At 50.4% G+C, this 27,817-nt stretch overlaps 1 protein-coding gene across 2 annotated transcripts in view; it reads right to left on the bottom strand.

Annotated features, from left to right (window-relative positions):
* LOC119970367 (kinesin-like protein KIF27) overlaps positions 1-27,817 on the bottom strand; it is a 144,880-nt gene that overhangs the window by 10,165 nt on the left and 106,898 nt on the right. For both annotated transcript variants that reach the window (XM_038804869.1, XM_038804871.1), the window contains 2 exons: positions 21,587-21,785; positions 15,008-15,175 (listed from right to left, as the gene is read on the bottom strand). In XM_038804869.1, the coding sequence (XP_038660797.1) occupies positions 15,008-15,175; positions 21,587-21,785 (367 nt within the window). The remainder of the gene's footprint in view (positions 1-15,007; positions 15,176-21,586; positions 21,786-27,817) is intronic.

The raw sequence follows: 27,817 nt of genomic DNA, 5'->3' as shown, positions 1-27,817 counted from the left end.
CCACTTTTTGTGAAGTGCCTCCTGCAACTCCACTTTCCCCACGAGGACCACGGCCTCCTCCTCCCGCTCAGCGGCCTGCTGCTGCAATTCCCGAATAGACGCCTCCAGGGCCGCCTGGGTCCCAAGCAGCTTGTTGGTAGTCGCATTCAGGGAGTCCAGCAACTCAGCCTTCAGCTCCGCAAAACAGCGCAGAAGAGAGGCCTGCTGCTCCTGCGCCCACTTCCACCAGTCCTCGGGTGTTCCGCCGGCCGCCATTTTGTCCTGCTTCCTCCGCTTTTCTTGGGGAGCTGCTGCAGCTTTTTCCTTTGCCCCACTCCGGGTGAGCACCATAAATTATGGGGAATGCGCCTCTAGACACCTTCCCCCACCGGGATTCGTTGAGACAGCGTCGTTTGAGGCCCTCAAATCGGCCCAAAAGTCCTTAAGTAGCGGGAGCTGCGGTGCCGCACCTACAAAGCCGATTTTCTGACCGCTCCACTCCTAGTCCAGGCCATCCACCGGTGGAGAATCTGAGAAGGAGTGTTCCCACACGGGGAAAAGCCCAAACAGCACCACTGCGAGCCCTTAAAAGAGCCCCAAAGTCCGCAAATAGTGGGAGCCACTGAACGTGCGGCTTAGCTCCGCATCACCACTACCGGAAGTCCGTCTCCGCTTCTTCAATGGCCTTGGTGAGATCTTTTCACAGTTCTTCCCTCTGCTGCTGGAATTCAGCTTTCATAAAGGCCCTCAGGTCAGCTTGAGACCTATAAGCTGGCCCTTCCCCCGCTAGCATGCTTGCTTTTGTTTGTTGCTGTTCAGACAAATCCTGCACTGTTTCTAAGGGTCTGATAACCAAGAAACATCCTATTCCTGGGGGAAAATACTCCTTGAACCTTCACCCACGCCTTTTCATCGAAATTCCAACCCGTGCTGCCCAAAAAAGAGCTCTTTTCTGCAATATTAGGCAGGAGCTGCCTCTGTGTGCACACTCACTCCATAATGCACACCCGGAAGTCCCTACCAGTGTTATTAAAGGTCATTCAACCTTTAGTTCAGGAGTTTTTGATCATCTTTTTGCTGCTGCAGTTAGTGGAAGTACTGTCATCTTGGGAGCTGATTGGTCTTTCAGAAGGAAATGGTGCTTGGCCTTTTGAAGGAATGGTGTTGTTTTGAAGGTCTCTGAGCAGAACATTTGCTCCCAGTTGTGGGACCATAGTTACAGTTCTTCTTGGGCTGCAGCATGACAAGAGAGATGGGACAGAGGTAGCAGAGATGGGAAGTTGTTTGTAGTGGGAGGAGGGCTTTCAACAGGATGATTTGCCAACTTAGACCTTCAGGGAGCATTTCTCCTACCTCCCCCTCACCAAGGAGCAATGTCTGTGCTGGTTAAGTTTCAATACTGCTGAACCTGTAACGGCAGGGTGGCAGGAGGAGGTGGGCACTGCCAGTGGCAATCAAAGGCTACTGTAGCCATCTGGGATGGCCACTTCCAGAATACAAAATGGATGTTTGCAAAGACTATAGGGAAACATGGACAATGCTAAGCAGGCAGGCACAGAGCCTGGATGTGTATTGAAAAGGCAATTCCGTTCCGGTTGCGGCTATGTGGAGCTAAGCCGCATGTTCGGCAGCTCCTGCCAAGAACGGACCTTTGGGCTCTTTTTAGGGCCCCCAGCAGCACTTTTTTGACGATTCCCGACGTGGGAAGGAGTCAGCAGCAGTTCCCCATCGGTGTATGGCCTGGACCAGGAGTGGGACGAGCAAGAGAGCGGTGGCAGCGTCAAAGAAAAAGCGAGGGAAGAAGCACAAGATGGCGGCCGGCGGAGACCTAGAGGAATGGAGGCAGTGGGTGCAGGAGCAGCAGGAGACTCTCCAGCTCTGCTTTCGGGAGCTCAAAGCGGAGCTGCTAGAGCCGTTGAAGGCTTCCATTGACAAGCTGCTGGAGACTCAGACAGCCCAGGGGGTGGCAATCCGGGAGATCCGACAGCAGGTCTCTGAAAGAGAGGATGAGGTCTCAGCCCTCGCGGTAAATGTGGAGATGCATGAGGCGCTCTACAAAAAGTGGCAGGAGCGGTTCAAGGAGATGGAGAACCGGTCGAGGCGGAAAAAATTGTGGATCCTGGGCCTCCCGGAGGGGCTGGAGGGGTCGGACTTGGGAGCCTACGTGGTCGTCCTGCTGAATTCGCTGATGGGAGCTGGGTCCTTCCAGGAGCTCCTGGAGCTGGAGGGGGCCCACAGAATACTGGCAAGGAGGCCCAAGCCAAATGAGCCGCCACGGGCGGTGCTGGTGCGGTTCCACCGGTTCGTTGACCGGGAGTGTGTGCTCAGGTGGGCCAAGAAGGAGCGGAGTAGCAGGTGGGAGAACGTGGTGGTGCGGATCTACCAGGACTGGAGTGCGGAGGTGGCTAAGCGGAGGGCCGGGTACAACCGGACGAAGGCGGTGCTACACAGAAAAGGAGTGAAGTTTGGCATGTTGCAGCCGGCGTGTTTGTGGGTCACTTACAAGGACCGTCACTTTTACTTCGAGTCCCCGGAGGAGGCGTGGGCCTTTGTGCAGGCCGAGAAGTTGGACTCAAACTGAGGGTTGGGTGCGGGGGTCTGTTTGTAACTGTGCTATTTTTCTGAGGGGGGGCTTTTTGTTTAATGCTGGTTCTGTGTTGTTTTCCGGGCGGGTGGGGCACTGGTTTTTTGCGTGGGTTCGATGGATGGGCTTGAGGCGGGAGGTAGACTTGCAGTGTGGGGAGCTGATGGTGGGAAGGGGGCTGGGGCCCAGCGAGGGGCTTGGGCCGACAATGGGAGCTGCTTTAGAGGAGGCGGGGTCGGGCAGGTGGAAAGCGCAGGCTTTTTCCCGCGCTGAGCGTTGATGGGGGCGGGGTCGGAGCAGAGAAGCGCAGGCTTTTTTTTTTCCACGTGAGAGTGGGAGGGGGAGGAGGAGAGCCTGCTGGTGGACACTGGGGAGGAGGGGTAGCCCCACGATGGGAGGGGTCGGAGGAGTGGCGGGAGTTGCCGGGGTCAGCAGGAGTCAGCTGGCTTACGGGAGTACTATGCAGGGAGTAACACAGCTAGGAGGGGGTCCTAGCTTGGGGGGGGGGGGGGGGGGGGGGGGGTAACCGGGTTGCTGCTGGAATGGCCAGGGAGGAACTGGAGTATGCAGGAGGGGTCGAGATGGGGATTTGCCGCCGTGGGGAACGGGCTGAGCGGGGGGCGCTGGCCAGTGGCGGGCAGGGGAAGGGTTATGGCTAGTCGGCGGGGGAGGGGGGCAGGGAGCCCCCTGATCCGGCTGATCACCTGGAATGTGAGGGGACTGAATGGGCCGGTCAAACGGGCCTGTGTGTTTGCGCACCTGAGTGGGCTGAAGGCAGACGTGGCTATGCTTCAGGAGACGCACCTGAAGGTGGCGGATCAGGTTAGGTTGAGGAAGGGGTGGGTAGGCCAAGTGTTTCATTCAGGGCTGGATGCAAAAAATCGGGGGGTGGCGATCCTGGTGGGAAAGAGGGTGCCATTTGAGGCGTCAAATGTGGTGGCAGACAGCGGCGGGAGGTATGTAATGATGAGTGGCAAGCTACAGGGGGAGCTATTGGTGCTGGTGAACGTATACGCCCCGAACTGGGACGATGCGGGTTTTATGTGGCGCATGTTGGGCCGCATTCCAGATTTGGAGACGGGGGGCCTGATAATGGGGGGTGGGACTTCAATACAGTGCTGGATCCCCCATTGGATCGATCCAGGTCCAGGACGGGTAGGAGGCCAGCGGCGGCTGAGCTGTTGAGGGGGTTTATGGATCAGATGGGAGGGATGGATATTTGGAGGTTTGCGAGGCCGAGGGCCAGGGAGTTTTCATTCTTCTCCCATGTGCATAAGGCCTATTCCCGGATCGACTTTTTTATTATGATCAGGGGGCTTGTTTCGAGGGTGGAGGATACCGATTGTCATTTCGGATCATGCCCCGCATTGGGTGGACCTCGAGCTGGGAGAGGAGAGAGACCAGCGCCCACTCTGGCGCTTGGAGGTGGGGCTGCTGGCAGATGAGGAGGTGGGCGGGCGGGTTCGTGGTTGTATCGAGAGGTACCTGGAGGCCAATGATAATGGGGAGGTCCGAGTGGGGATGGTCTGGGAGGCATTGATGGCGGTGATTAGAGGGGAGTTGATCTCCATCCAAGCCCATAGGGAGAGGAGAGAGCAGAGAGAGAGGGAGAGGCTGGAGGGGGAGTTGGTGAGGGTGGATAGGAGATACGCGGAGTCTCCGGAGGAGGGATTGCTGGGGGAGTGGCGTAGTCTTCAGGCCAAGTTCGACCTACTGACCACCAGAAAGGCGGAAGCTCAGTGGAGGAAGGCACAGGGAGCGGTCTATGAATATGGGGAGAAGGCGAGTAGGATGCTGGCGCATCAGCTCCGTAAGCGGGATGCGGCCAGGGAGATAGATGGAGTTAAGGATAGGGGAGGGAATGTGGTGCGAAGGGGGGTAGATATCAATGGCGTCTTCAGGGACTTCTACGGGGAATTGTATCGGTCTGAACCCCCAGCGGAGGGGGGAGGAATGGGGCGCTTCTTGGACCGGCTGAGATTTCCGAAGGTGGAGGAGAGGCAGGTGGAGGGACTGGGGGCACCGATTGAGCTGGAGGAGCTGGTCAAGGGGACAGGGAGCATGCAGTCGGGGAAGGCGCCGGGACCGGATGGGTTCCCGGTCGAATTCTATAAAATGTATGCAGACCTGCTGGGCCCCCTGTTGGTTAGGACCTTTAACGTGGCAAGGGAGGGGGGGGCTTTGCCCCCGACTATGTCCCGGGCGCTGATTTCCTTGATCCTTAAGCGGGACAAGGACCCCCTGCAGTGTTGGTCATACAGGCCGATCTCGCTGTTAAATGTGGACACCAAGCTGTAGGCGAAGATTTTGGCCACAAGAATAGAGTATTGTGTGCCGTGGGTCATCCACGAGGACCAGACGGGGTTCGTGAAGGGAAGGCAGCTGAACACCAACATACGGAGGCTCTTGAATGTTATAATGATGCCGGCGGTAGCGGGGGAAGCGGAGATAGTGGTGGCGCTAGACGCGGAGAAGGCCTTTGATAGGGTTGAGTGAGGGTACTTGTGGGAGGTGCTGGAAAGGTTTGGGGAGGGGTTTGTCAGATGGGCGAGGTTGTTATACGAGGCCCCGATGGCGAGCGTGGCCACGAATAGGAGGAGATCCGAGTACTTTCGGTTATACCGAGGGACGAGACAGGGGTGTCCCTTGTCCCCCTTGCTCTTTGCGTTGGCAATCGAACCCCTGGCCTTGGCGTTGAGGGAGTTGAGGAACTGGAGGGGACTGGTGCGGGGGGGGGGGGGGGGGGGGGGGGGGGGGGGGGAGCACCGAGTGTCGCTTTATGCGGATGATTTATTGCTTTATGTGGCGGACCCAGTGGGGGGAATGCCGGAGGTGATGAAGATGCTCAGGGAATTTGGGGACTTCTCGGGGTACAAGCTCAACCTGGGGAAGAGCGAGTTGTTCGTCGTGCACCCAGGGGATCAGGAGGAGGGGATTGGTAGGCTCCCACTAATAAGGGTGGAGAGGAGTTTTAGGTACCCGGGAGTCCAGGTGGCCAGGAGCTGGGGGGCCCTACACAAATTTAACCGTACAAGGCTGGTGGAGCAAATGGAGGAGGAGTTTAAAAGATGGGACATGCTGCCGCTGTCGCTGGCGGGCAGGGTGCAGTCAGTCAAGATGACGGTGCTCCCGAGGTATTTGTTTCTGTTCCAGTGCCTCCCCATCCTTATCCCGAAGGCCTTTTTTAGGAGGGTCAACAGGAGTATTACGGGATTTGTATGGGCGCATGGGACTCCGAGGGTGAGAAGGGTGGTTTTGGAGCGGGGCAGGGATAGGGGGGGGCTAGCGCTGCCCAACCTCTGTAGGTACTATTGGGCTGCCAACGCAGCGATGGTGTGTAAGTGGGTAATGGACGGTGAAGGGGCAGCATGGAAGAGGATGGAGATGGCGTCCTGTGTCGACACGAGCCTGGAAGCGCTGGTAACGGCACCGTTGCCGCTCCCTCCAACGAGGTATACCACGAGCCCGGTAGTGGCGCCTACCCTCAAAATTTGGGGGCAATGGAGACGGCACAGGGGGGAGGCGGGGGCCTCGATGGGGTCCCCGATACGGGGGAACCACCGGTTTGTTCCAGGGAGAATCGATGGCGGGTTCATGAGTCGGCACAGGGCGGGTGTTAGGAGGTTGAGGGACCTGTTTGTAGACGGGAAGTTTGCGAGCCTTGGTGAGTTAGAGGGGAAATACGGGCTCCCCTCCGGGGAACATTTTTAAGTATATGCAGGTAAGGGCGTTTGCCAGGCAGCAGCTGGCAGGGTTCCCTCTGTAGCCCCCACGTGGGGTCCAGGACAGGGTGCTCTCGGTGGTGTGGGTTGGAGGGGGAAGGATTTTGGACATGTACCAAGTGATGTAGGAGGTAGACGAGGCCTCGGTGGAGGAGCTGAAGGGTAAATAGGAAGAGGAGCTGGGTGAGGAGATTGAGGAGGGGACGTGGGTGGATGCTCTGGAAAGAGTGAACTCCTCCTCTTCTTGTGCGAGGCTTAGCCTCATACAGTTCAAGGTGCTACATAGGGCTCATATGACCGGGATGAGGATGAGTAGGTTCTTTGGGGGCGAAGACAGGTGTACTAAGTGCTCGGGGAGCCCAGCGAACCATGTCCATATGTTCTGGGCATGCCCAACGCTGGGGAAATTTTGGAAGGGGGTAGCAAGCACGGTGTCGAGAGTGGTAGGATCCAGGCTCAAGCCAGGCTGGGGACTCACAATTTTTGGGGTTGCTGTGGAGCCGGGAGTGCAGGAGGCAAAAGAGGCCGGTGTTCTGGCCTTTGCGTCCCTCGTAGCCCGGCGGAGGATTCTTCTTCAGTGGAAGGATGCGAGGCCCCCAAGCGTGGAGGCCTGGATCAATGATATGGCGGGGTTCATCAAATTGGAGAGGGTGAAATTTGCCCTGAGGGGATCAGTACAGGGGTTTTTCAGGCGGTGGCAACCTTTCCTAGATTTCCTGGCAGAACGGTAGGGAAAAAGGCCAGCAGCAGGCCGGGGAGGAGGGGGGGGGGGGGGGTGTCGTTTTGGTGGGTGTCGTTTTGGTGGGTTGGTTTGAAGGGACGTGTACATGTGTACCTTGTCTATGATGGGTGTTGATCTATTTCTTCTTTTTTGTATTTACCCGGGGGGGGGGGGGGGGGGGGGGGTTGTTCTTTCTTGTTTTTATTAGCTGTTAATATTATTTTCTGTTAATATTTTCTGTTGTTGAGATTTTGTGAAAATCTGAATAAAAATCATTTAAAAAAAAAAGAAAAGGCAACTCCCAGACGAGACTGCAACTGTAGGTCAATTAGCATATTGATGGCCCATCTCCGGGAACAAAGGAATAACATTCAAGTAACCGATACTAAGGCAGACACCCCGGCGCCAGAAAGACACAAACAAAGCAAGGCCAACGGCCACCAAAGACACGCCCAGCCATCAAACACCCACCACTTTATTGGGAGAGATCAATACCAGTGATCAAGACGTGGTCCAATTAATTGGGGGCAAGTTCAAGGCCCACCCAAAAGCGCGCGAAGCCCCTTTGGGTATAAGAAGCCCCCGAGAGAGAATCGCTCTCTTGGACTCGGCTCTCGAAGCGGAGAGCCCCCTCCACCAGAAGCAAGTAAGTCCAAGGTCAACGCTCGCCAACAGACGGACGACCTTAGCTGTTCTCCTGTTACACCTTCGCACCCAACAGCCTCAGATCCGAACAACGGCCATTGTTCCTCTGACTGAGTGGGCACCCGAAGTTAAGTATAGGTATTAGCGTTAGAGATAGTTTAGTTTATGGTATTTTGTGCATAAGTAGATATTACTGTGTGTGTAAATAAATAGTATTGACGTAAGCTGTATACTTCGGAGCCGCCGGAACAACCGGAGGGGATGAAAAGGTTTCTGGACGGGTTAACATTCCCAACTGTAGGTGGGGGGGGGCGAGTGAAAGAGCTGGGGGCCCCGATTAGAGTAGAGGAGATATTGGGGGGCCTTAAGGCCATGCAGTCGGGGAAGTCCCCGGGGCCAGATGGATACCCAGTAGAGTTTTATAGGAAGTTCTCTGAGCTGGTGGGCCCGGTCTTGGCGAGGGTTTTTAATGAAGCAAGGGACAGAGGGACCCTGCCGCCGACAATGTCACAAGCCACCATATCACTGATATTGAAGCGGGGTAAAGACCCGGAGGCGTGCGGGTCCTACAGGCCAATCTCCCTGATTAATGTAGACGCCAAGCTCCTGGCAAAGGTACTGGCGGGTAGAATGGAGGACTGTGTACCGGAGGTGATTGGGGAGGATCAAACAGGGTTTGTGAAAGGTAGGCAGCTGGCGGCCAACCTGAGAAGATTACTTAATGTGATAATGATGCCCCCAGTGAGTAGGGAGGTGGAGGTAGTGGTGGCAATGGACGCCGAGAAGGCCTTTGACCGGGTGGAGTGGGACTATCTATGGGAGGTGCTCGGACGGTTTGGGTTCGGGGAGGGATTGGTGGATTGGATCAAACTATTATATCAGGCCCCGAGGGCCAGCGTCAGGACCAACAGAGAAGTGTCGGAGTATTTTAGGTTGTACCGAGGGACCAGACAGGGCTGCCCGCTCTCCCCGCTGCTGTTTGCGCTGGCCATAGAGCCGCTGGCGATTGCGCTGAGAGTCGCAGAGGGTTGGAAGGGGATGGTGAGGGGCGGGGTTGAACATAGGGTTTCTCTTTATGCAGACGACCTGCTCCTGTATGTGTCGGACCCAGTGGCCGGGATGGGAACTATACTGGGAATGCTGAGGAAGTTCGGCCAGTTCTCAGGATACAAATTAAATACGGTCAAGAGTGAAATGTTTGTGGTCCAGGCAAGGGGCCAGGAGAACAGATTGAGAGGGCTACCGTTTAGGCTGGTTGAGGAAGATTTCCGGTATTTGGGAATCCAGGTGGCACGAGACTGGGGCAGGCTGCATAAGTTAAATTTGGCCAGGGTGGTGGAGCAAATGAAGGGAGAGTTTCGGAGATGGGATGCACTCCCGCTGTCGCTGGCAGGGAGGGTGCAGACTGTAAAGATGACAATCCTCCCTCGATTTTTGTTTATTTTTCAGTGCCTCCCGATCTTTATCCCAAAGTCCTTCTTCAAAAGAGTTAACGGGCTGATCATGAGCTTTGTCTGGGCGGGAAAATCCCCGCGGGTGAAGAAGGCGATGTTGGAGAGGAACCGCAGTGAGGGAGGGCTGGCTTTGCCGAGTCTGATCAATTATTACTGGGCGGCCAACATCGCTATGATAAGGAAGTGGATGGTGGGTACGGGGTCTATTTGGGAGCGGGTGGAGGCGGCTTCGTGCAGGGGCTCCAGCTTGGCAGCCCTGGTCACGGCTCCTCTACCGCTGCCGCCGGCCAAGTACACCACCAGCCCGGTAGTGGTGGCGACCCTGTAGATATGGGGCCAGTGGAGGAGGCACGTGGGGGAGATGGGGGCGTCTGTCTGGGCGCCAATCTGCGACAACCATCGGTTTTCCCCCGGGAGTATGGATGGGGGGTTCAGAGTATGGCGGCGGGCGGGGGCGGGAAGGATGGGTGATATGTTCCTGGAAGGGAGCTTTGCGAGTTTGAGGAGCTTGGAGGAGAAATTTGGGTTGGTAAGGGGAAATGATTTTAGATACCTACAGTTGCGGGACTTTGTTCGTAGACAGGTCCCATCTTTCCCACGCCTCCCGCCAATGGGAATCCTCGACAGAATAGTCTCTAGGAGGGAAGAAGGGGAGGGTAGAGTCTCGGGTATATATAAGGTGCTCATGAGGGAGGAAGGGTCCCAGACAGAGGAACTGAAACTTAAATGGGAGGAGGGGCTAGGCGGGGAAATGGAGGATGGGCTGTGGGCAGAGGCCCTGAGTAGGGTAAATTCGACCGCGACATGTGCTAGGCTCGGGCTGATTCAATTTAAGGTCGTTCACCGGGTCCATATGACGGTGGCTCGGATGAGCAAATTCTTCGGGATAGAGGACAAATGCGCTAGGTGCGCGGGAGGACCAGCGAACCACGTGCACATGTTTTGGGCATGCCCTAAGCTGAGGGGGTACTGGGAGGGATTTGCGGGGGTCATGTCCCGGGTGCTAAAAACAAGGGTGATGAGTCCAGGGTTGGCAATTTTTGGGGTTTCGGAGGACCCGGGGGTCCAGGGGGAGAAAGAGGCCGATGTTTTGGCCTTTGCTTCCCTGATAGCCCGGCGACGAATACTATTGGCGTGGAGGGACTCAAAGCCCCCGAAGACTGAGTTGTGGCTTGCGGACATGTCGAGTTTCCTGGGTACGAAGAAAATTAAGTTCGCCTTGAGGGGATCTGTGCAGGGGTTCGCCCGGAGGTGGCAACCATTTATTGACTTCTTTGCGGGAGGGGGCGGGTAGAGTAGAGTAGGAGGAAAATATGGCGGGTAGTACCGGTGGGAGAGGAACGGGCTTGTGCAATATGTTATGATTGAAGTATTGAAAGTACATGGATGTTTGCACATTTTTGCCTTTTTTGCTTTCTTTCTGATGATGTCTGTAACTGTTTATAAAGCCAAAAACTACCTCAATAAAATTATTTATTAAAAAAAAAATAGTATTGACTTTGAACTAACTGACTGGTGCATTGGTTGTTTGATCAGTATTCGGGTTTGAACCTTGTGGCGGTATCGAAAGATACCTGGCGACTCTAGAGCAAACATAATCAGGATTAAGGAAGGCGACCACACTGACCGCCATATTTAGAGCCATATTTAGCATCACAGCTAGGCTCCGTGAAGTTGGTCACCTCCATGTGTGAAGCCCGATGTCAAGTTGGACTTGGACTCCTCCATGACCTTTGACAGGGCAAACAAGCACACACTAAGAATTTTGGGCACGCATGTTCATCAGCCCTTTTTTGTATAGTGCCCTAACAACAACCTCATTGGAGTCCCTGTCCTCTGTGTTGCTGGCACAAGTGCTATTTCCCCCCCCAACTTGTGCCTGGTGACTCAGAAAGTAGAAAGAATCATAGAATCATGGCCACTGGGCCAATCTTGTATCCAGCTTGCTACATTCCCCTAGAACACGTGGGTGGGACTTTGTCAAAAACTTCTCTAAAATCCATGCAGACCACATCAACTGCACTACCCTCATCATTCCTCCTCAAAGAAGTTAGACACAACTTTCTCTTAACAAATCCATGCTGACTATAGTCATAGAGGTTTACAGCACAGAAACAGGCCCTTCAGCCCAATTGTCCATGCCGCCCAGTTTTTATGACTAAGCTAGTCCCAATTGCCTGCATTTGGCACATATCCCTCTACACCCATCTTACCCATATAACTATATAAATGCTTTTTAAAAGATAAAATTGTACCCCATTCCAGACACTCACCACTTCCTGTGTGAAGAAATTGCTCCTCTGGAACCTTTTGTATCTCTCCCCTCTCCCCTTAAACCTATGCCCTCTAGTTTTAGACTCCCCTACTTTGGGAAAAGATGTTGTCTGTGCACTTCATTATTTTATAGATCTCTATAAGATCATCCCCAAGCCTTCTGAGCTCCAGGGAAAAAGTCCCAGTCTATCCAGCCTATCTATCACTAACAACAACATTCAAGAAGCTCAATATCATCCAGGACAAGGCAGCCAGGTTGATTGCTCCCCCTTCCAGAAACATTCAAACCTTCCACAACTGACGAACAGTGGCAACCGTGTGTACCAATTACATGATGCTCTGCAGTAACTCACCAAGGTTCCTTAGACAGCATCTTCCAAACCCACGTCCATTAATAATAATAATAATCTTTACTAGTGTCACAAGTAGTGTTACATTAACACTGCAATGAAGTTACTGTGAAAATTCCACCATCTAGAAGGACAAGAGCAGCAGATACTTAGGAATCCTACAACCTGGAGGTTCCCCTCCAAGTCACTCACCACTCTGACTCTGAAATATATCGCTGTTCTTTCACGGGCGCTGGGGTGCCCGTGGAACTCCCTCCCTGACAGCACAGTAGGTACACCACCTACACCTCAGGGACTGCAGCGGTCAACAAGGCAACTCACCGCACCTTCTGAAGGGCAACTAGGGATGGACAATAACTGCTGGCCTAATCAGCGACGCCCACATCCAGTAAAGGAATTTAAAATCAGGTCTTAGACGTACATGTTTAAACATTGATTATTTATTGGTAACCCTTAACTGTGCACAGATCCCAGTTACTGCAATGCATGGTGCTGTGCCCATGCAGTCTCCATCTAGACTGTTTACCATGCAGATCTATCTGGTGCTATTCTCCAGTCCCACATTAACCCTTGCCCTGCCGAGCACTTTTACTTTACAAGGCACACATAACAAATACCCAATCTGCTAGAGTGTTATGCACTACGGAGAGTTTTCTGATCAGAAAATGCAAGTATATAAATCACCTGTGAGTCGTACAGCTTCTATATCATCTCCACATGTTAAATCTTGATTAGTCCCATGCCTTTTTAAGTGACCATTGATTCTGTCTATCAGAATTGATTCAAATAACTTGTGCACTACTGAGGTTAGACTGACTGGCCTGTAATTATTTGGTCTATCCCTCGCTCCCCTTTTTAAACAAAGGTACAAGGTTAGGTGTCCTCCAATGGTCCTGCACCACACCTGTATTCAACGAGGATTGAAAGCTTCTGCTATTTCATCCCTGGCTTTTTTTTTTTTAAAAACAGCCTGGGGTACATACACATTCAAATCCTGCCTCTATAATAGTCTCTAAGGTATATAGGATGTCAGTGTAAGAGCTGGTGGCTGTAAGTGTAGTGCTTCTTCCTCAGAGGTGTGCTCTTCCGCTGGTCCTTCATCCTCAGACACCACTAGCTTTTCAGGGGAGATGGTGGTTTTGGGTTAATGTCACTGAATCAGTAATTCAGGGGCCCAAGCGAATGCTCTGGGGGACATGGATTAAAATTCCATCATGGCAGTTGGTGGAATTTGAATTCAATTAATAAGTCTGGAATTAAAAACTAATCTCAGTAATGGTCACCATGACTATCATCAATTGTCACAAAAACCTATCTGGTTTCACTAATGTCCTTTAGGGAAGGAAACCATATCTGGTTTGGTCTGGTCGGCATGTGATTCCACAGAAATGCGGTTGATTCTGAAATTACCATTTCAAGGGCAATTCGGGATGGACAACAAATACCAGTGATGACCACATCCATGAAATCATTTTTTTTTAAAAGGTGGTAGTTCTTGGGTACTTTAAAGCACAAGTGTTCAATCCTCACATCCCTTGATTCCCTTAGCATCCATAAATCTGTCAATCTCAGGCTTGAATATACTCAACTGCTTGGCATCCAGAGCTTGCTGTGTTGAAGAATTCCAAAAGTTCACAATCCTTTCAGTGAAGAAATTTCTCTTCATCTCAGTCCTAAAGGAGCAACCCCTCATTCTGAACCTATGACTCCTAGTTCTAGACTCTCCGCAAAGGAAAAACATCACTCCGCCACCTACCATGTCAAGCTCCTTAAGAATTCTATACGTTTCAATGAGATCCCTTTTCATCATTCTAAACTCTCGGGAATATAGGCCTAGTTTATCCAATAAAATGATGATGATCAGGGCGGCACTCTGGTGCAGTGGTTAGCACGGTTTAAGAAAAATTTTTTTTTGAGTATCCAATTCATTTTTTTCAATTAAGGGGCAATTTAGCGTGTCCAATCCACCTACCCTGCACATCTTTGGGTTGTGGGGGTGAAACCCACACAAACACAGAGAGAATGTGCAAACTCCACACGACAGTGACCCAGAGCCGGGATCGAATCTGGGACCTCGGCGCCGTGAGGCAGCAGTGCTAACCATTATGCCACCGTGCTGCCCGTGGTTAGCATTGTTGCCTACGCCGCTGAGTGCCCGGGTTTGATCCCGGCCCTGGGTGACTGTCCGTGTGGAGTTGGCACATTCGCCCCGTGTCTGTGTGGGTTTCACCCGCAAAACCCAAAGATGTGCAAGGTAGGTGGACTGGCCACGCTAATTTGCCCCTTAATTGGAAAAAAAATAATTGAGTCTCTAAAAATAAAAAAAATTTTTTTTTTTAAATGATGATATGGAATAGAGTAGATAGAAATAAACAGTTTCTAGTGATTGAGAGGTCTACAACGATGGGACACCAATACAAGAATAAATGTAGGAGAATTGGGCAGAGAATCTTTTTTCTTAAATAACTAAACAAAACTGTAATGGAATAGACTACAAGATTACATGTTTGAAGTTCCAACTATTTCAGAATTTAAGAACAGGATACCTAAATGGTTGAAGAAATGGGAACAAATGGATACGGAAAAAGGGCAGACGTATAGGATTATGACTACTGCTCATGTAGTTACAAATGTCAACATGGAGTGGATACATAGGAATACAAGGAAGATTTAAGGCACAGGAGGAAGCCATTCAGCCCATCGCTGTGGTTGGGCCAGTCAAAATCAGATTGCCAACATTTTGAGAAAGTAGTTTCATTTTCTTTAAAATCAAAAGCCAAGAGATGGCAGTGATGTAGCACGCTGGAACTCCAGAATGTGTACAGTAATCTTCTGATTTTTGATATATTATTGTGGAGACATTGAGCAAAGTCTAAATACAGTCACTGAGAAATAAACATCAGGGGCATACTTAGGCAATTTGCACTCATCTCCAGCAACTAGTCATAGAATTAGTATGGAACAGAAGGAGGTCTTTTGGCCTATTGAACCCAGGGCTAGTTTAGCACAGGGCTAAATCACTGGCTTTTAAAGCAGACCAAGGCAGGCCAGCAGCACGGTTCAATTCCCGTACCAGCCTCCTCGAACAGGCGCTGGAAGGTGGCGACTAGGGGCTTTTCACAGTAACTTCATTTTAGCCTACTTGTGATAATAAGTGATTTTCATTTCATTTCATATCCAGTAAATGTGTGGAGAAGAGAGATTTAGGGGAAAATAAGAAATATAAATTGTTTCCATGAAAAATAATTGAAAGCATGAATGATAAAACAGTTAAGTACTTCTTAAAGTTGCCACTTGCTGGTTCTGGTTGAGAGGTTCGACCAATTCCCGCAGTTTTTTCTTCAGTTCTCGGCTTGTTTTTTTATAGAAGTACAGGTCCTTCTCCAGTTGTTGGATTTTTGACTCATATGCCTTCATGCCATCTGAAAATCCTTCACTACTTCCGTCTGAAAGGACAGAGAATCGTCGTTTTACTTTCTAACTGTTTTTATATCAACTTCACAAAATGTACTTCAAACAGCATTCTATCATACACCATAACAATTTGCAATTATATGGCTTCCGTAATGTAGTTAAACATCATAAGGTGTTTCAAATAGTGTTATCAACACAGTTTGACAAGTTACATAAGATGATATTAGCACAAATGACCAAAAGCTTGGCTAAAGAGGTGGGTTTTAAGGAGTGCTTTAATGAGGAGAAAATGGTTGATAGGCAGATAGGTTAAGCGAGGGAATTCAAGAGCAAGAGGCTATACTTGGAGCAGCAGGGTTAGAGGAGAGCTAGATGGTTGGTCAAGGATAGGGAAAGGAAAGACCGTGGAAGGATTTAAAATGAAGCATGAGAATTTCTAAACTGAGTTGTTGCTGGAGCGGGGTCCAATGTTATTAGTGAGCACAGGGGTGATGGGTGAATAGGACTTGGGTGTGCGTTAGGATCCTGGCAGAGTCTTGGATAAGCTCAAGGTCCTTTAAGGTGCAAAGATGGAAGATCAGCCAGGGAAGCATTTAAATACTCAAGTCCAGATGTTATAAAGGCATAGATAAGGGTTTCAGTAGCAGGAGAGGCATTGAGTAGGTAACATTAGGAAGGTAAGCGTAGGTAGTCCTGGTGATGGAGCAGAAATGTGGTCAGAAGGTCACCTTGGCGTCAAATTTAACACCAAAGTAGTATCTGATCTGGTTTAGCCTCAGACAATTGCCAGGGAAAAGGATGAAACTGGTGACTCGGAAACAGAGTTTGCAGCAGGGCCTGAAGACAATTGTTCTTCCTAGTACTCAGTGGAAGGAAATTTCCTCCCAACTAGTACTGAATGTCAGGAAAGTAGTGAAACATATCAGAAACAGTATAGGGGTTTGGAAAGATCGCGGTGAGATAAATGTTGTCAGCTTATATTTGGAACCGGATGTTGCATGCTCAGATGACATTGCTGAGGAGCAACAAGTAAATAGGAAATATGAAGGGGCCAAGGATAGATCCTTATGGGGTTCCAGTGGCAATTCGGAGGCCGGATCGGCTCCTCAGAGATCGGGCCACCATTTTGAAAGGGTGTCCATCTGTAAGTGAGCTTGAGGGTCCCCCACATTCCCCACCCATGGGCAGTCACCCACCCACACACATGGGCACTACCCCCCCCCCCCCACCAAGTAAGGTCACCCCAGTGCCGAGAACGCACCCCACGGCCCCTTCCCCCCCCCCCCCCCCCCCCCCCTTCCGGGAGCCCCAGCCTTCACCCCTCCCAAAACCTTCCAGAGGCTCCTTCATACCTGCCCTTCACCTCCACCCCCCACCCCGCCATCTTTCATAATCCCATCCCCCGACCCTCCTCAGGCCCTGACCCTCGGCAGTGCCACCTGGGCATCAACCTGGCAGTACTTGTGCCAGCTTGGGTGCCACCCAGGCATCTTGGCAGTGCCACGGTGCAGTGCTAAGGTGCCAGCCTGGCAGTGCCAAGGTGCCCGGGAGACACCCTTCCCTGTCCCTGACCACCCAGAGGTCTCCAACAGCCCGGGAGACGACCCTGCTGCGGACTAGTACTGATCGGCACCTGGCTGGGGTCTCCCTGGGGAAGCCGATAGATGCCGGGAGCAGGTTAGATCCTGCGTCAGCATGGGTAAGTGGGTTCCCAAACCCACTTAGCAAGACTGGGTCCCACCCACCAGATCTGGTTACAGATCGCAACGTCTGGTAAGATCTGTTAGATCTCGCGAGGCGCAATGGCCATCAGCAAGCCTGGGGAAGCCTCCCTGGCAACTACTAGCTACGTACCACTCGGATTCCCGCAGACCTCACTTTGCAAGTGATATCAGGATATATGAGGTACTGGCTGTATTCATTACATTTTGACAAGTAATTTTGGTGTGAGCAACTAACGAGAACCATGCTGGGTGGAGGAATACCAGCTAGGGTTCTCACTTAATTTCTATCAAATGATCCCTTTTTATAATCTGTATGTGGTAGAAGTCCCTAGAAATTGGGCATGTAGAGGCAGATTCTAGTTCATAGGGAGCAAAGGGTTTGTCAGTGATAGTGTTGTAAGACACTGAAAGTGAAAGAAACAATGGTATTAAAAACTAGATAACCAAAATAATATCTGGAAAATATATAGAATTGCTCCCATCTTGAGGTTTGAAAAAGCGTTAATGCTGCTCCATCGTCAGAAGAGTGGTGAAGTGGACCGCAAGGCTACCCAAGCAGAAAGGCTCATACACCATAACAAATTATAGGGCTCGGATCATTTGAGCAGAACTAGGAGGCATAGCCTCAAAATAAGGGGAAGTAGATTTAGGACTGAGTTTAGGAGGAACTTCTTTACCCAAAGGGTTGTGGATCTGTAGAATTCCTTGCCCAGTGAAGCAGTTGAGATTCCTTCATTAACTGTTTTCAAGATAAAGATAGCTAGTCTTTTGAAGAATAAAGGAATAAAGGGTTATAGTGTTCAGGTGGGAAAGTGGAGCTGAGTCCACAAAAGATCAGCCATTATCTCACTGAATGGCGGAAAAGGCTCGAAGGGCCAGATGGCCTAATCCTGCTCCTAGTTCTTATGTTCTTATACGAGGCCTAGGAAAGACAGAAATAAGAAAATCTCTGCAAGGCTCACAATAAACTACTGGCTGGAATGTTGGAAATGCACAAACCACTCCAACAGCGAAGGAGGCGGCTTGAGTAGGGCCTGATAAATAAAATAAATTCCATTCTGACTTACACCATTTACTGATTTTGGTTTCCTTTCTCCCCAACATGAAGTCCACTCTCCTACTCTTCTTCTGATGCATCTTTCGATTGCCCACCATAACTTCAGCAGAAAGACCAGCAATAAGGCTTTTTGACATTTAGTTGAAGGGGATGAGGTGAGTTTGACAGCATCACAAGTGTTGCCTTTCTTGTCCCCACTTAACATCCACATTTGCAGTGGGAGTCATTAGATAGTAATAAGCAGCACTAACAATGTCCAGCTCTTCCTTCCCCAATCTATTGTGTTGAGGTCAATTGGAGAATCTCTACCAACTACTTTAAGGGCAGCACGGTAGCACATGTGATTAGCACTGTGGCTTCACAGCGCCAGGGTCCCAGGTTCGATTCCCTGCTGGGTCACTGTCTGTGCAGAGTCTGCACATTCTCCCCGTGAGTGCGTGGGTTTCCTCCGGGTGCTCCGGTTACCTCCCACAGTCCAAAGATGTGCAGGTTAGGCGGACTGGCCATGGTAAATAGCCCTTAGTGACCAAAAAAAAAGGTTAGGAGGGGTTATTGGGATAGGGTGGAAATGAGGGCTTAAGTGGGTCGGTGCAGACTCGATGGGTTGAATGGCCTCCTTCTGCACTTGTATTCTATGTTCTATGTACTTAAATTAGATTAGCTAACTCAGCACAGGAGGGAAGAGTCTGAGGCCTCTCAGTTCTCCTAGTATTACTTAGATTTTCTAGCATTTATAACATATCATCTCAACCATATCAGATGGACTGGAGTTCATAGTGCATAACTAGTTTTAAATGGTAGAAATTAGATGGTTAGAGTGTAGTGCAAAATGATGCCAACAGCATCATTTATGGTAGTTCATTGGGATTGCCTCTGTGCCTTTCCCTACGCTTGGTGTGGAGTGGTGCTATTCAAGCTTTATAAACACTTGTCTCTGTCTAACAGAGAAGTCGATAGTCCCTTGATATTCCGTTATTTCTGAACTACATACTTTTAGTGACTTGAGGGAGATGGGCATATATGGGGCGCAATTCTCCCAAAGGGAGACAAACAGCCGACGCCGGAGTGAAACCCGGAGTGTTTCACTCCAGTGTCGGAGGCCGCCCCACGCCCCCTATTCCCCCCCCCCCCGGGGGGCTAGGAGCGGCGGCGCGTGAATTCCGAGCGCCCGACCTTGACCCTTGCGTCAAAGCGGCGCGCCTAAGTGACGTCAGCCCCGCATGCGCGGTTGCCGTCTTCCCCTCCGCTGCCCCGCAAGACATAGCGGCTTGATCTTGCGAGGCGGTGGAGGGAAAAGAGTGCATCTTTTAGAGACGCCGGCCCGACGATCGGTGGGCACCAATCGTGGGCCAGACATCTCCTGAGCACACCCGTGGTGCTCGATCCTCCTTCCGCCCCCCACAGGCCCCACACACAGAGGTCGCGCGCTGTTCACACCAGCAGCGACCAGGTGTGGTTGGCGCCGGCGTGAACCGATCGGGTTTGGCAGGCCGCTCGGCCCATTCGGGCCGGAGAATCGCCGATCGCCGTGAGAAACGGCGAGCGCCGATTCTCCGAGCGGCCTGTCGCAAAACGCGACACGCCATTTTGAGGGGGGTGGGAGAATCGGGGGGTGCCAGGGCGGCGTGGCGTGATTCGCCCGGCCCTCCCGCGATTCTCCCACCCGGCATGGGGTGCGGAGAATCGCGCCCATGATTTTGAAAATTGTTTTCAGCTACCTTAAGTTGAAAAGAATATTCCTTTGTCACTGCGTTAAGGGAGTCAAGTCAAAAACCTCCTTGGGTGTTTATATTCTTTTGTTGAAATAGAATGAGTCTGCAGATTGGGAAAAATGGACAAATTTGTATTTCTGCTAAAGGTCACGCACTATCCTTACTTGATCACATATTGCTGATCCTTCACGGTCACTGGCTGAAAGTCCTGGGACTCGCCACCTAACTGCATTGTGGCAGCACCTTTATCATATGGACAGCAGCAGTTCAAAAAGAAGGCCCAACACCACCATTCAGGGCAACAGGAATGGGCTATGAATGCTGACTAACCAGCATTGACAAAAGAATGATATTTGTAAAATGAAGCAGGGGAAAAAAATCATAATTAATGCTAGTTTCTCAGTTGAATTTTGAAGCATTGATATGAAAAGGATAATGTTACAGCTGTAAAGCAGAAATTCGAATTTCTAACACCTATGAGACTGGGATTGGGAAGGATACAAGAGAGAGAGAAGATTGGCAATAGAGGTGGGAGCCAGAAAAAATACTAAGATGCAGAGAAAGGCAGGCACTTTTTTTTCATCATTTTAATACTGTTCTTTGGAAAGAAAAAATAATTTGGAATGCAAGCAAAGCCTCTCCATATCAAACAGGTAGGAAGAAAAGCTAGTTGGGGGGGCAAGAGAGCAGAAAAATAGGATGAAGGGGTTTCTGACATCTCCCTACTTTCACTTGGGTGAGGTCAACAAGTAGAAGTGAGAGACTTAAAGATTAGAAAGGGGTCAGCTCAAAATGGAGAGGGCATGTTACAATGGTTAAGCATGTAGCTCAAAGGGGTAAAAGTGGATTCTAATGAGGGGAAGAGGTTGGTAGAAAGAAGAAGAAGAGTAGGGGAAACTCGAATGATCAGTGGGGTAGAAGGAATGCTAAGAGAACCACATTTACCAACAGTCCCCACCCCAAGTTCAACCTGCAACTATTGGAGGCTCCTTCACCCACTACACCACTTCCCACCTGAAAGAAGAAGGCAAAGGAGAAAAAAAATAGACACAGAAGAGGATAACAAAGCAAAACAGTGTTAAGCGGAGAAGACAGTGAAAAGAAAAACAAAAGCTGAGAGACCGTGCAAGAAGCATCCACACGAACATGGCAGGGGCAGAAAAGGGAGCAACCATATTCTCTAGATAACTGGGCTGGCCTTTACGGTGTAGCGATGACCCTGACAACAGGTTGGAAAGCTGGGGAGTAGCCCTGCCTTCATCATTTTTGGGGAGCCCTGGGTGAATTCTGTGGTAATCAGGCAGTTAATGAACTGCCCTTGGGGCCTCCATCATTTTAAGGGATGCACCCCAACTCTAAGAGCTGTCAGCCAGTAGGAAGGCCGTTTGTTCTTCAGTCCCGCAGCGTCAAAGAGAGTAATGGCTAATGTTGGTTCTGCATGCAGCTGGAAGATGAGGGCAGGCGGTGTTGCTGCAGGGGCAGACATTACCTCTTCATGGGCCACAGGTATTAGTTCAGAGGTTGACCCTCAGGTTTTAATGGTGGTCTCCCCACATGACAGAGTGCCCAACCTACACGGACGGTGGGAAGGAGCCCTTAATTATCCACTTAAATATCATATTTGGCCTCTGGGCAGGAAGGCCATTCTCCCATCTTCCCTGGTGCTGGTAAAATGCTACAGTAGTAGGAAGGCGCCGAAACATAATCTCACCTGCCCCCCTTCCCTTCCAATCTTTTAGTGTCCTACCTGACTCTTTGCCCACTGCTGCAAACCCCTTTAAGTTTAGCTCGCAGTGCGCGGCACCACAGGAGATTGACTATAATGATTAAACTTATATCAGCATGACTGAAATGTGTGAACTATCAATATAATTGCATGTTGCCTGCTTACATCTCTGTACATTGGGTGCCAGTACAGCGACAACATTTGAACAGCATCAACCCAAATACCTTTAAAGTACTGTAGTACCAGCTGCATTTTCTGTTCATGTTCCTTCTGTTGCATTGTCAGTCGCCTATCTATCTCCATTGATAAACGCTCCACTGCAGATTCTAATTCATAGACCACATTCTCTTGCTCAGTTACCTTCACAGACATTTCTGCACATTGCACCTGCAAGTTTCGTTCAGTCTCACGTAGGTTGATCACCTACCAAAAATTAAAATATAAACAAGCATTAACAGGATCATAGCCATGTTAAAAGCTTAATGGATACTGTAAGAGCCCGTCCTGTTGATTCCCTTAGTTCCTATTTATTTTATTTTGTCTTTTTTTGGTCTATGGATCGTTAATGGAGACATACCTTTAAGTCGAACAGAGGAAGTAATTCGAAGTGTGAAAATAACACTGTGTTATAAAGTTTTGTGTTGGGCAGAAAACCAGACTTTATGGTACCCAAGAGATTGGAGGGGTTTGTTTCGATTGGTTGGCTGGTGGCCAATGGATTAGCCAGGGACAGTATTCTGCTTGGCAACCAACAACGATTGGTTCCCGTCAGGTGGAGGTTTTCTAGAGAACCCATGAGAAGCCACTGGACCCTCAAGTGGAAGCAGCTCTCTCTCTGCTCTGCTGCCTACTGTCTGAAAGCTGAAGCTTCTAGACCCTGGAAGAAGAAGCTGTCTCTCTCTCTCCGGAAGACATCCATCTTAAACAAAGACACTTATCCTTTTACTTTCATCATTACTTTACACCCCTCATGCCTTTTGTGTTTGATTGACTGTGTGAATAGATAAATTGGTAGATAGATATAGATATAGAGAGGGGAAGAGAGAGGGGAGGAGAGAGGGGAAGAGAGAGGGGAGGAACAACATAGAACAGTATAGCACAGAACAGGCCCTTCGGCCCTCAATGTTGTGCCGAGTATTGTCCGAAACCAAGATCAAGCTATCCCACTCCCTGTCATTCTAGTGTGCTCCATGTCCCTATCCAATAACCGCTTGAAAGTTCCTAAAGTGTCCGACTCCACTATCACAGCAGGCAGTCCATTCCACACCTTAACCACTCTCTGAATAAAGAACCTACCTCGGACATCCCTCCTATATTTCCCACCCTGAATCTTATAGTTATTCCCCCTTTTAACAGCTACATCCACCCAAGGAAATAGTCTCTGAACGTCCACTCTATCTATCCCCCTCATCATCTTATAAACCTCTATTAAGTCGCCTCTCATCCTCCTCTGCTCCAAAGAGAAAAGCCCTAGCTCCCTCAGCCTTTCCTCATAAGACCTATCATGCAAACCAGGCAGCATCCTGGTAAATCTCCTTTGCACCCTTTCCAATGCTTCCACATCCTTCCTATAATGAGGTGACCAGAACTGCACACAATACTCCAAATGTGGTCTCACCAAGGTCATGTATAGTTGCAGCATAACCCCGCGGCTCTTAAACTCAAGCCCCCTGTTAATAAACGCTAACACACTATAAGCCTTCTTCACGGCTCTATCCACTTGAGTGGCAACCTTCAGAGATTTGTGGACATGAACCCCAAGATCTCTCTGTTCCTCCACATTCCTCAGAACCCTGCCGTTGACCCTGTAATCCCCATTCAAATTTGTTCTACCAAAATGAACCACCTCGCACTTATCAGGGTTAAGGGGGGGAAGGGGGGAAGTTAGAAAAGGGGGGGGAAGGGGGAGGAGGGGGGAGGGGGGGAAGGTAGAAAAGGGGGGAAGGGGGGAGGAGGGGAGAGGAGGGGAGGGGAGAGGGAGTGAGCGAGGGGAGAGGGAGAGGGAGAGGAAGATGGAAGAGAAAGGGGACGGATGGACAGACAGACAGACAGGACAGTGACCCTTTAAGAAATGTTTTTGTCTTATCACATGGCTTCAGTGATGTCATTGTGTGGGTGGACCTGGCTGTGGCTCAGGGAGTTGTTTTACTTTCGCTTTGAGTTTGAACTGGTTTTGTTCTGCACAGGTTGAAAGAAGGTTTTTTTCTTTTCTGCATTTTAAAAGCTGTTCCCAGACTGCTTGGAAAGAAATAACTGTTTTCTGGAAGGAATTCAAACCTGCGGTTTTGGAAAGGACACAAGAGCATCCAAACCAGGTCTTGAGTGCTGTGTGCTGGGCTACACCTTCAAAAAGGGGTTTCTGGTTTATGGGATATTGTTATCAAATTGTAACAGATAAAAGGGGAACTTATTAAGGATTATACATTAGGTACTGTAGCTGTGTGGCGTATTTATGTTGGCAGTAGATAAAAATGGTTTGTGTGTGTGTTTATAAAAATGTTAACTAAATTGGTAGAATAAACTTTGTTTTTGATTGAAAGTGTTGGCCTCTGTTGAATAACACCTGAAAGGCAGGCCCTTGTGCTCATCGTACCCAAAATCTATAAACAGTTGTAGGTCAGGTGAATTCCATGATATAAAGATAAGAAGAAAAAAAAGAGTAGGAAGGAAGGAAGGAGAAGGAAGGAAGGAGAGGAAGGAAGGAGAGGAAGGAGAGAAGGAGAGGAAGGATAGGAAGGAGAGGAAGGAAGGAGAGGAAATAGAGGAAGGAAGGAGAAGAAGGAGAAGGAAGGAAGAAAGGAAGGAGAGGAAGGAGAAGGAAGGGTGGAGAAGGAAGGAAGGAAGGAGAGGAAGGAAGTTGAAGGAAGGAGAGGAAGGAAGGAAGGAGAGGAAAGAGGAAGGAAGGAAGGAAGGAAGGAAGGAAGGAAGGAAGGAAGGAGAGGAAAGGAAGGAGAAGGAAGGGAAGAAGGAAGGAAGGAAGGAAGGAAGGAAGGAGAGGAAGGAGAGGAAGGAAGGAGAGGATGTAGAGGAAGGAGAGGAAGAAAGGAGAAGGGAGGAAGGAAGGGGAAGGAAGGAAGGAAGGAGAAGGAAGGAGAAGGAAGAAAGGAGAAGGAAGGAGAGGAAGAAAGGAGAAGGAAGGAGAGGAAGGAAGGAGAAGGAAGGAGAGGAAGGAAGGAAGGAAGGAAGGAAGGAAGGACAGGCAGGAGAGGAAGGAGAGGAAGGAAGGAGAGGGAGGAAGGAGAGGAAGGAAGGAGAGGAAGGAAGGATTGGAAGGAAGGATTGGAAGGAAGGATTGGAAGGAGAGGAAGGAGAAGGAAGGAAGGAGAGGTAGGAGAAGGAAGGAAGGAAGGAGAGGAAGTAGGGAAGGAGAGGAAGGAGAAGGAAGGAATGAAGGAGAAGGAAGGAAGAGGAAGGAGAAGGAAGGAAGGAGAGGAAGGAGAAGGACGGAAGGAAGGAGAAGGAAGGACGGAAGGAAGGAGAAGGAAGGAAGGAGAGGAAGGAGAAGGAAGGAAGGAAGGAGAGGAAGAAGGAAGGAAGGAGAGGAAGGAGAAGGAGAAGGAGAAGGAAGGAAGGAGAAGGAAGGAAGGAGAGGAAGAATGAAAGAAGGCGAGGAAGGAGAAGGAAGGAAGGAAGAAAGGAGAGGAAGGAGAAGGAAGGAAGGAGAGGAAGGAAGAAAGGAGAGGAAAGAGAAGGAAGGAAGGAGAGAAAGGAGAAGGAAGGAAGGAAGGAAGGAAGGAAGGAGAGGAAGGAGAGGGAAGGAAGGAAAGGGGATGGAAGGAAGGAAGGAAGAAGGGGAAGGAAGAAGGAGAAGGAAGGAGAAGGAAGGAAGGAAGGAGAGGAAGGAGAAGGAAGAAAGGAAAGGAAGGAGTGGAAGGAGAGGAAGGAAGGAGAGGGAGGAAGGAGAGGGAGGAAGGAGAGGAAGGAAGGAGAGGAATGCAAAGGAAGGAAGGAGAGGGAAGGAAGAAGGAATGAAGGAGAGGAAGGAAGGAAGGAGAGAAAGGAAGCAGAGGAAGGAGAAGGAAGGAAGGAGAGGAAGGAAGGAAAGGAAGGAGTGGAAGGAGAGGTAGGAAGGAGAGGGAGGAAGGAGAGGGAGGAAGGAGAGGAAGGAGAAGGAAGGAAGGAAGGAAGGAGAGGGAATGAAGGAGAGGAAGGAAGGAAGGAGAGGAAGGAGAGGAAGGAAGGAGAGGAAGGAGAGGAAGGAAAGGAAGGAGAAGGAAGGAAGGAAGGAGAGGAAGGAGAAGGAAGAAAGAAGGAAGGAGAAGGAAGGAAGGAAGGAGAGGAAGGAGAAGGGAGGAAGGAGAGGGAGGAAGGAGAGGGAAGGAAGGAGAAGGAATGAAGGAGAGGAAGGAAGGAAGGAGAGGAAGGAAGGAGAGGAAGGAAGGAAGGAGCGGAAGGAAGGAGAGGAAGGAGAGGAAGGAAGGAAGGAGAGGAAGGAGAAGGAAGGAAGGAAGGAGAGGAATGAGAAAGAAGGAAGGAGAGGGAATGAAGGAGAGGAAGGAAGGAAGGAGAGGAAGGAAGGAAGGAGCGGAAGGAAGGAGAGGAAGGAGAGGAAGGAAGGAAGGAGAGGAAGGAGAAGGAAGGAGAGGAAGGAAGGAGAGGAAGGAGAAGGAAGGAAGGAGAGGGAAGGAAGGAGAAGGAATGAAGGAGAAGGAATGAAGGAGAGGAAGGAAGGAAGGAGAGGAAGGAAGGAAGGAGCGGAAGGAAGGAGAGGAAGGAGAGGAAGGAAGGAAGGAGAGGAAGGAGAAGGAAGGAAGGAAGGAAGGAAGGAAGGAGAAGAAATGAAGGAAGGAAGGAGAGGAAGGAGAAGGAAGGAAGGAGAAGGAAGGAAGGAGAGGAAGGAGAGGAAGGAAGGGAAGGAAAGGAAGGAGTGGAAGGAGAGGCAGGAAGGAGAGGGAGGAAGGAGAGGGAGGAAGGAGAGGAAGGAAGGAGAGGAAGGAAGGAGAGGAAGGAAGGAGAGGAAGGAGAAGGAAGGAAAGGAAGGAGAAGGAAGGAAGGAAGGAAGGAAGGAGAGGAATGAGAAGGAAGGAAGGAAAGGAAGGAGTGGAAGGAGAGATAGGATGGATAGGGTGGAAGGAGAGATAGGATGGATAGGGAGGAAGGAGAGGGAGGGAGAGGAAGGAAGGAGAGGAAGGAGAAGGAAGGAAAGGAAGGAGTAGGAAGGAAGGAGAGGAAGGAGAAGGAAGGAAGGAAGGAGAGGAAGGAAGGAAAGGAAGGAGAAGGAAGGAATGAAGGAGAGGAAGGAAGAGGAAGGAGAAGGAAGGAAGGAGAGGAAGGAGAAGGACGGAAGGAAGGAGAAGGAAGGAAGGAGAGGAAGGGGAAGGAAGGAAGGAGAGGAAGAAGGAAGGAAGGAGAGGAAGGAGAAGGAGAAGGAAGGAAGGAGAAGGAAGGAAGGAGAGGAAGAATGAAAGAAGGCGAGGAAGGAGAAGGAAGGAAGGAGAAGGAAGGAAGGAAGGAAGAAAGGAGAGGAAGGAGAAGGAAGGAAGGAGAGGAAGGAAGAAAGGAGAGGAAAGAGAAGGAAGGAAGGAGAGAAAGGAGAAGGAAGGAAGGAAGGAGAGGAAGGAGAGGGAAGGAAGGAAAGGGGATGGAAGGAAGGAAGGAAGAAGGGGAAGGAAGAAGGAGAAGGAAGGAGAAGGAAGGAAGGAAGGAGAGGAAGGAGAAGGAAGAAAGGCAAGGAAGGAGTGGAAGGAGAGGAAGGAAGGAGAGGGAGGAAGGAGAGGGAGGAAGGAGAGGAAGGAAGGAGAGGAAGGAAGGAGAGGAAGGAGAGGAATGCAAAGGAAGGAAGGAGAGGAAGGAAGGAAAGGAAGGAGTGGAAGGAGAGGTAGGAAGGAGAGGGAGGAAGGAGAGGGAGGAAGGAGAGGAAGGAGAAGGAAGGAAGGAAGGAAGGAGAGGGAATGAAGGAGAGGAAGGAAGGAAGGAGAGGAAGGAGAGGAAGGAAGGAGAGGAAGGAGAGGAAGGAAAGGAAGGAGAAGGAAGGAAGGAAGGAGAGGAAGGAGAAGGAAGAAAGAAGGAAGGAGAAGGAAGGAAGGAAGGAGAGGAAGGAGAAGGGAGGAAGGAGAGGGAGGAAGGAGAGGGAAGGAAGGAGAAGGAATGAAGGAGAGGAAGGAAGGAAGGAGAGGAAGGAAGGAAGGAGAGGAAGGAAGGAAGGAAGGAGAGGAAGGAGAGGAAGGAAGGAAGGAGAGGAAGGAGAAGGAAGGAAGGAAGGAGAGGAATGAGAAAGAAGGAAGGAGAGGGAATGAAGGAGAGGAAGGAAGGAAGGAGAGGAAGGAAGGAAGGAGCGGAAGGAAGGAGAGGAAGGAGAGGAAGGAAGGAAGGAGAGGAAGGAGAAGGAAGGAGAGGAAGGAAGGAGAGGAAGGAAGGAGAGGAAGGAGAAGGAAGGAAGGAGAGGGAAGGAAGGAGAAGGAATGAAGGAGAAGGAATGAAGGAGAGGAAGGAAGGAAGGAGAGGAAGGAAGGAAG

This window comes from Scyliorhinus canicula, chromosome 8 (genome assembly GCF_902713615.1).
Source record: "Scyliorhinus canicula chromosome 8, sScyCan1.1, whole genome shotgun sequence".
Taxonomy (NCBI): Eukaryota; Metazoa; Chordata; class Chondrichthyes; order Carcharhiniformes; family Scyliorhinidae; genus Scyliorhinus; species Scyliorhinus canicula.
The sequence above is the reverse complement of the archived record's forward strand: the minus strand, read 5'-3'. Positions and strand labels throughout refer to the sequence as shown.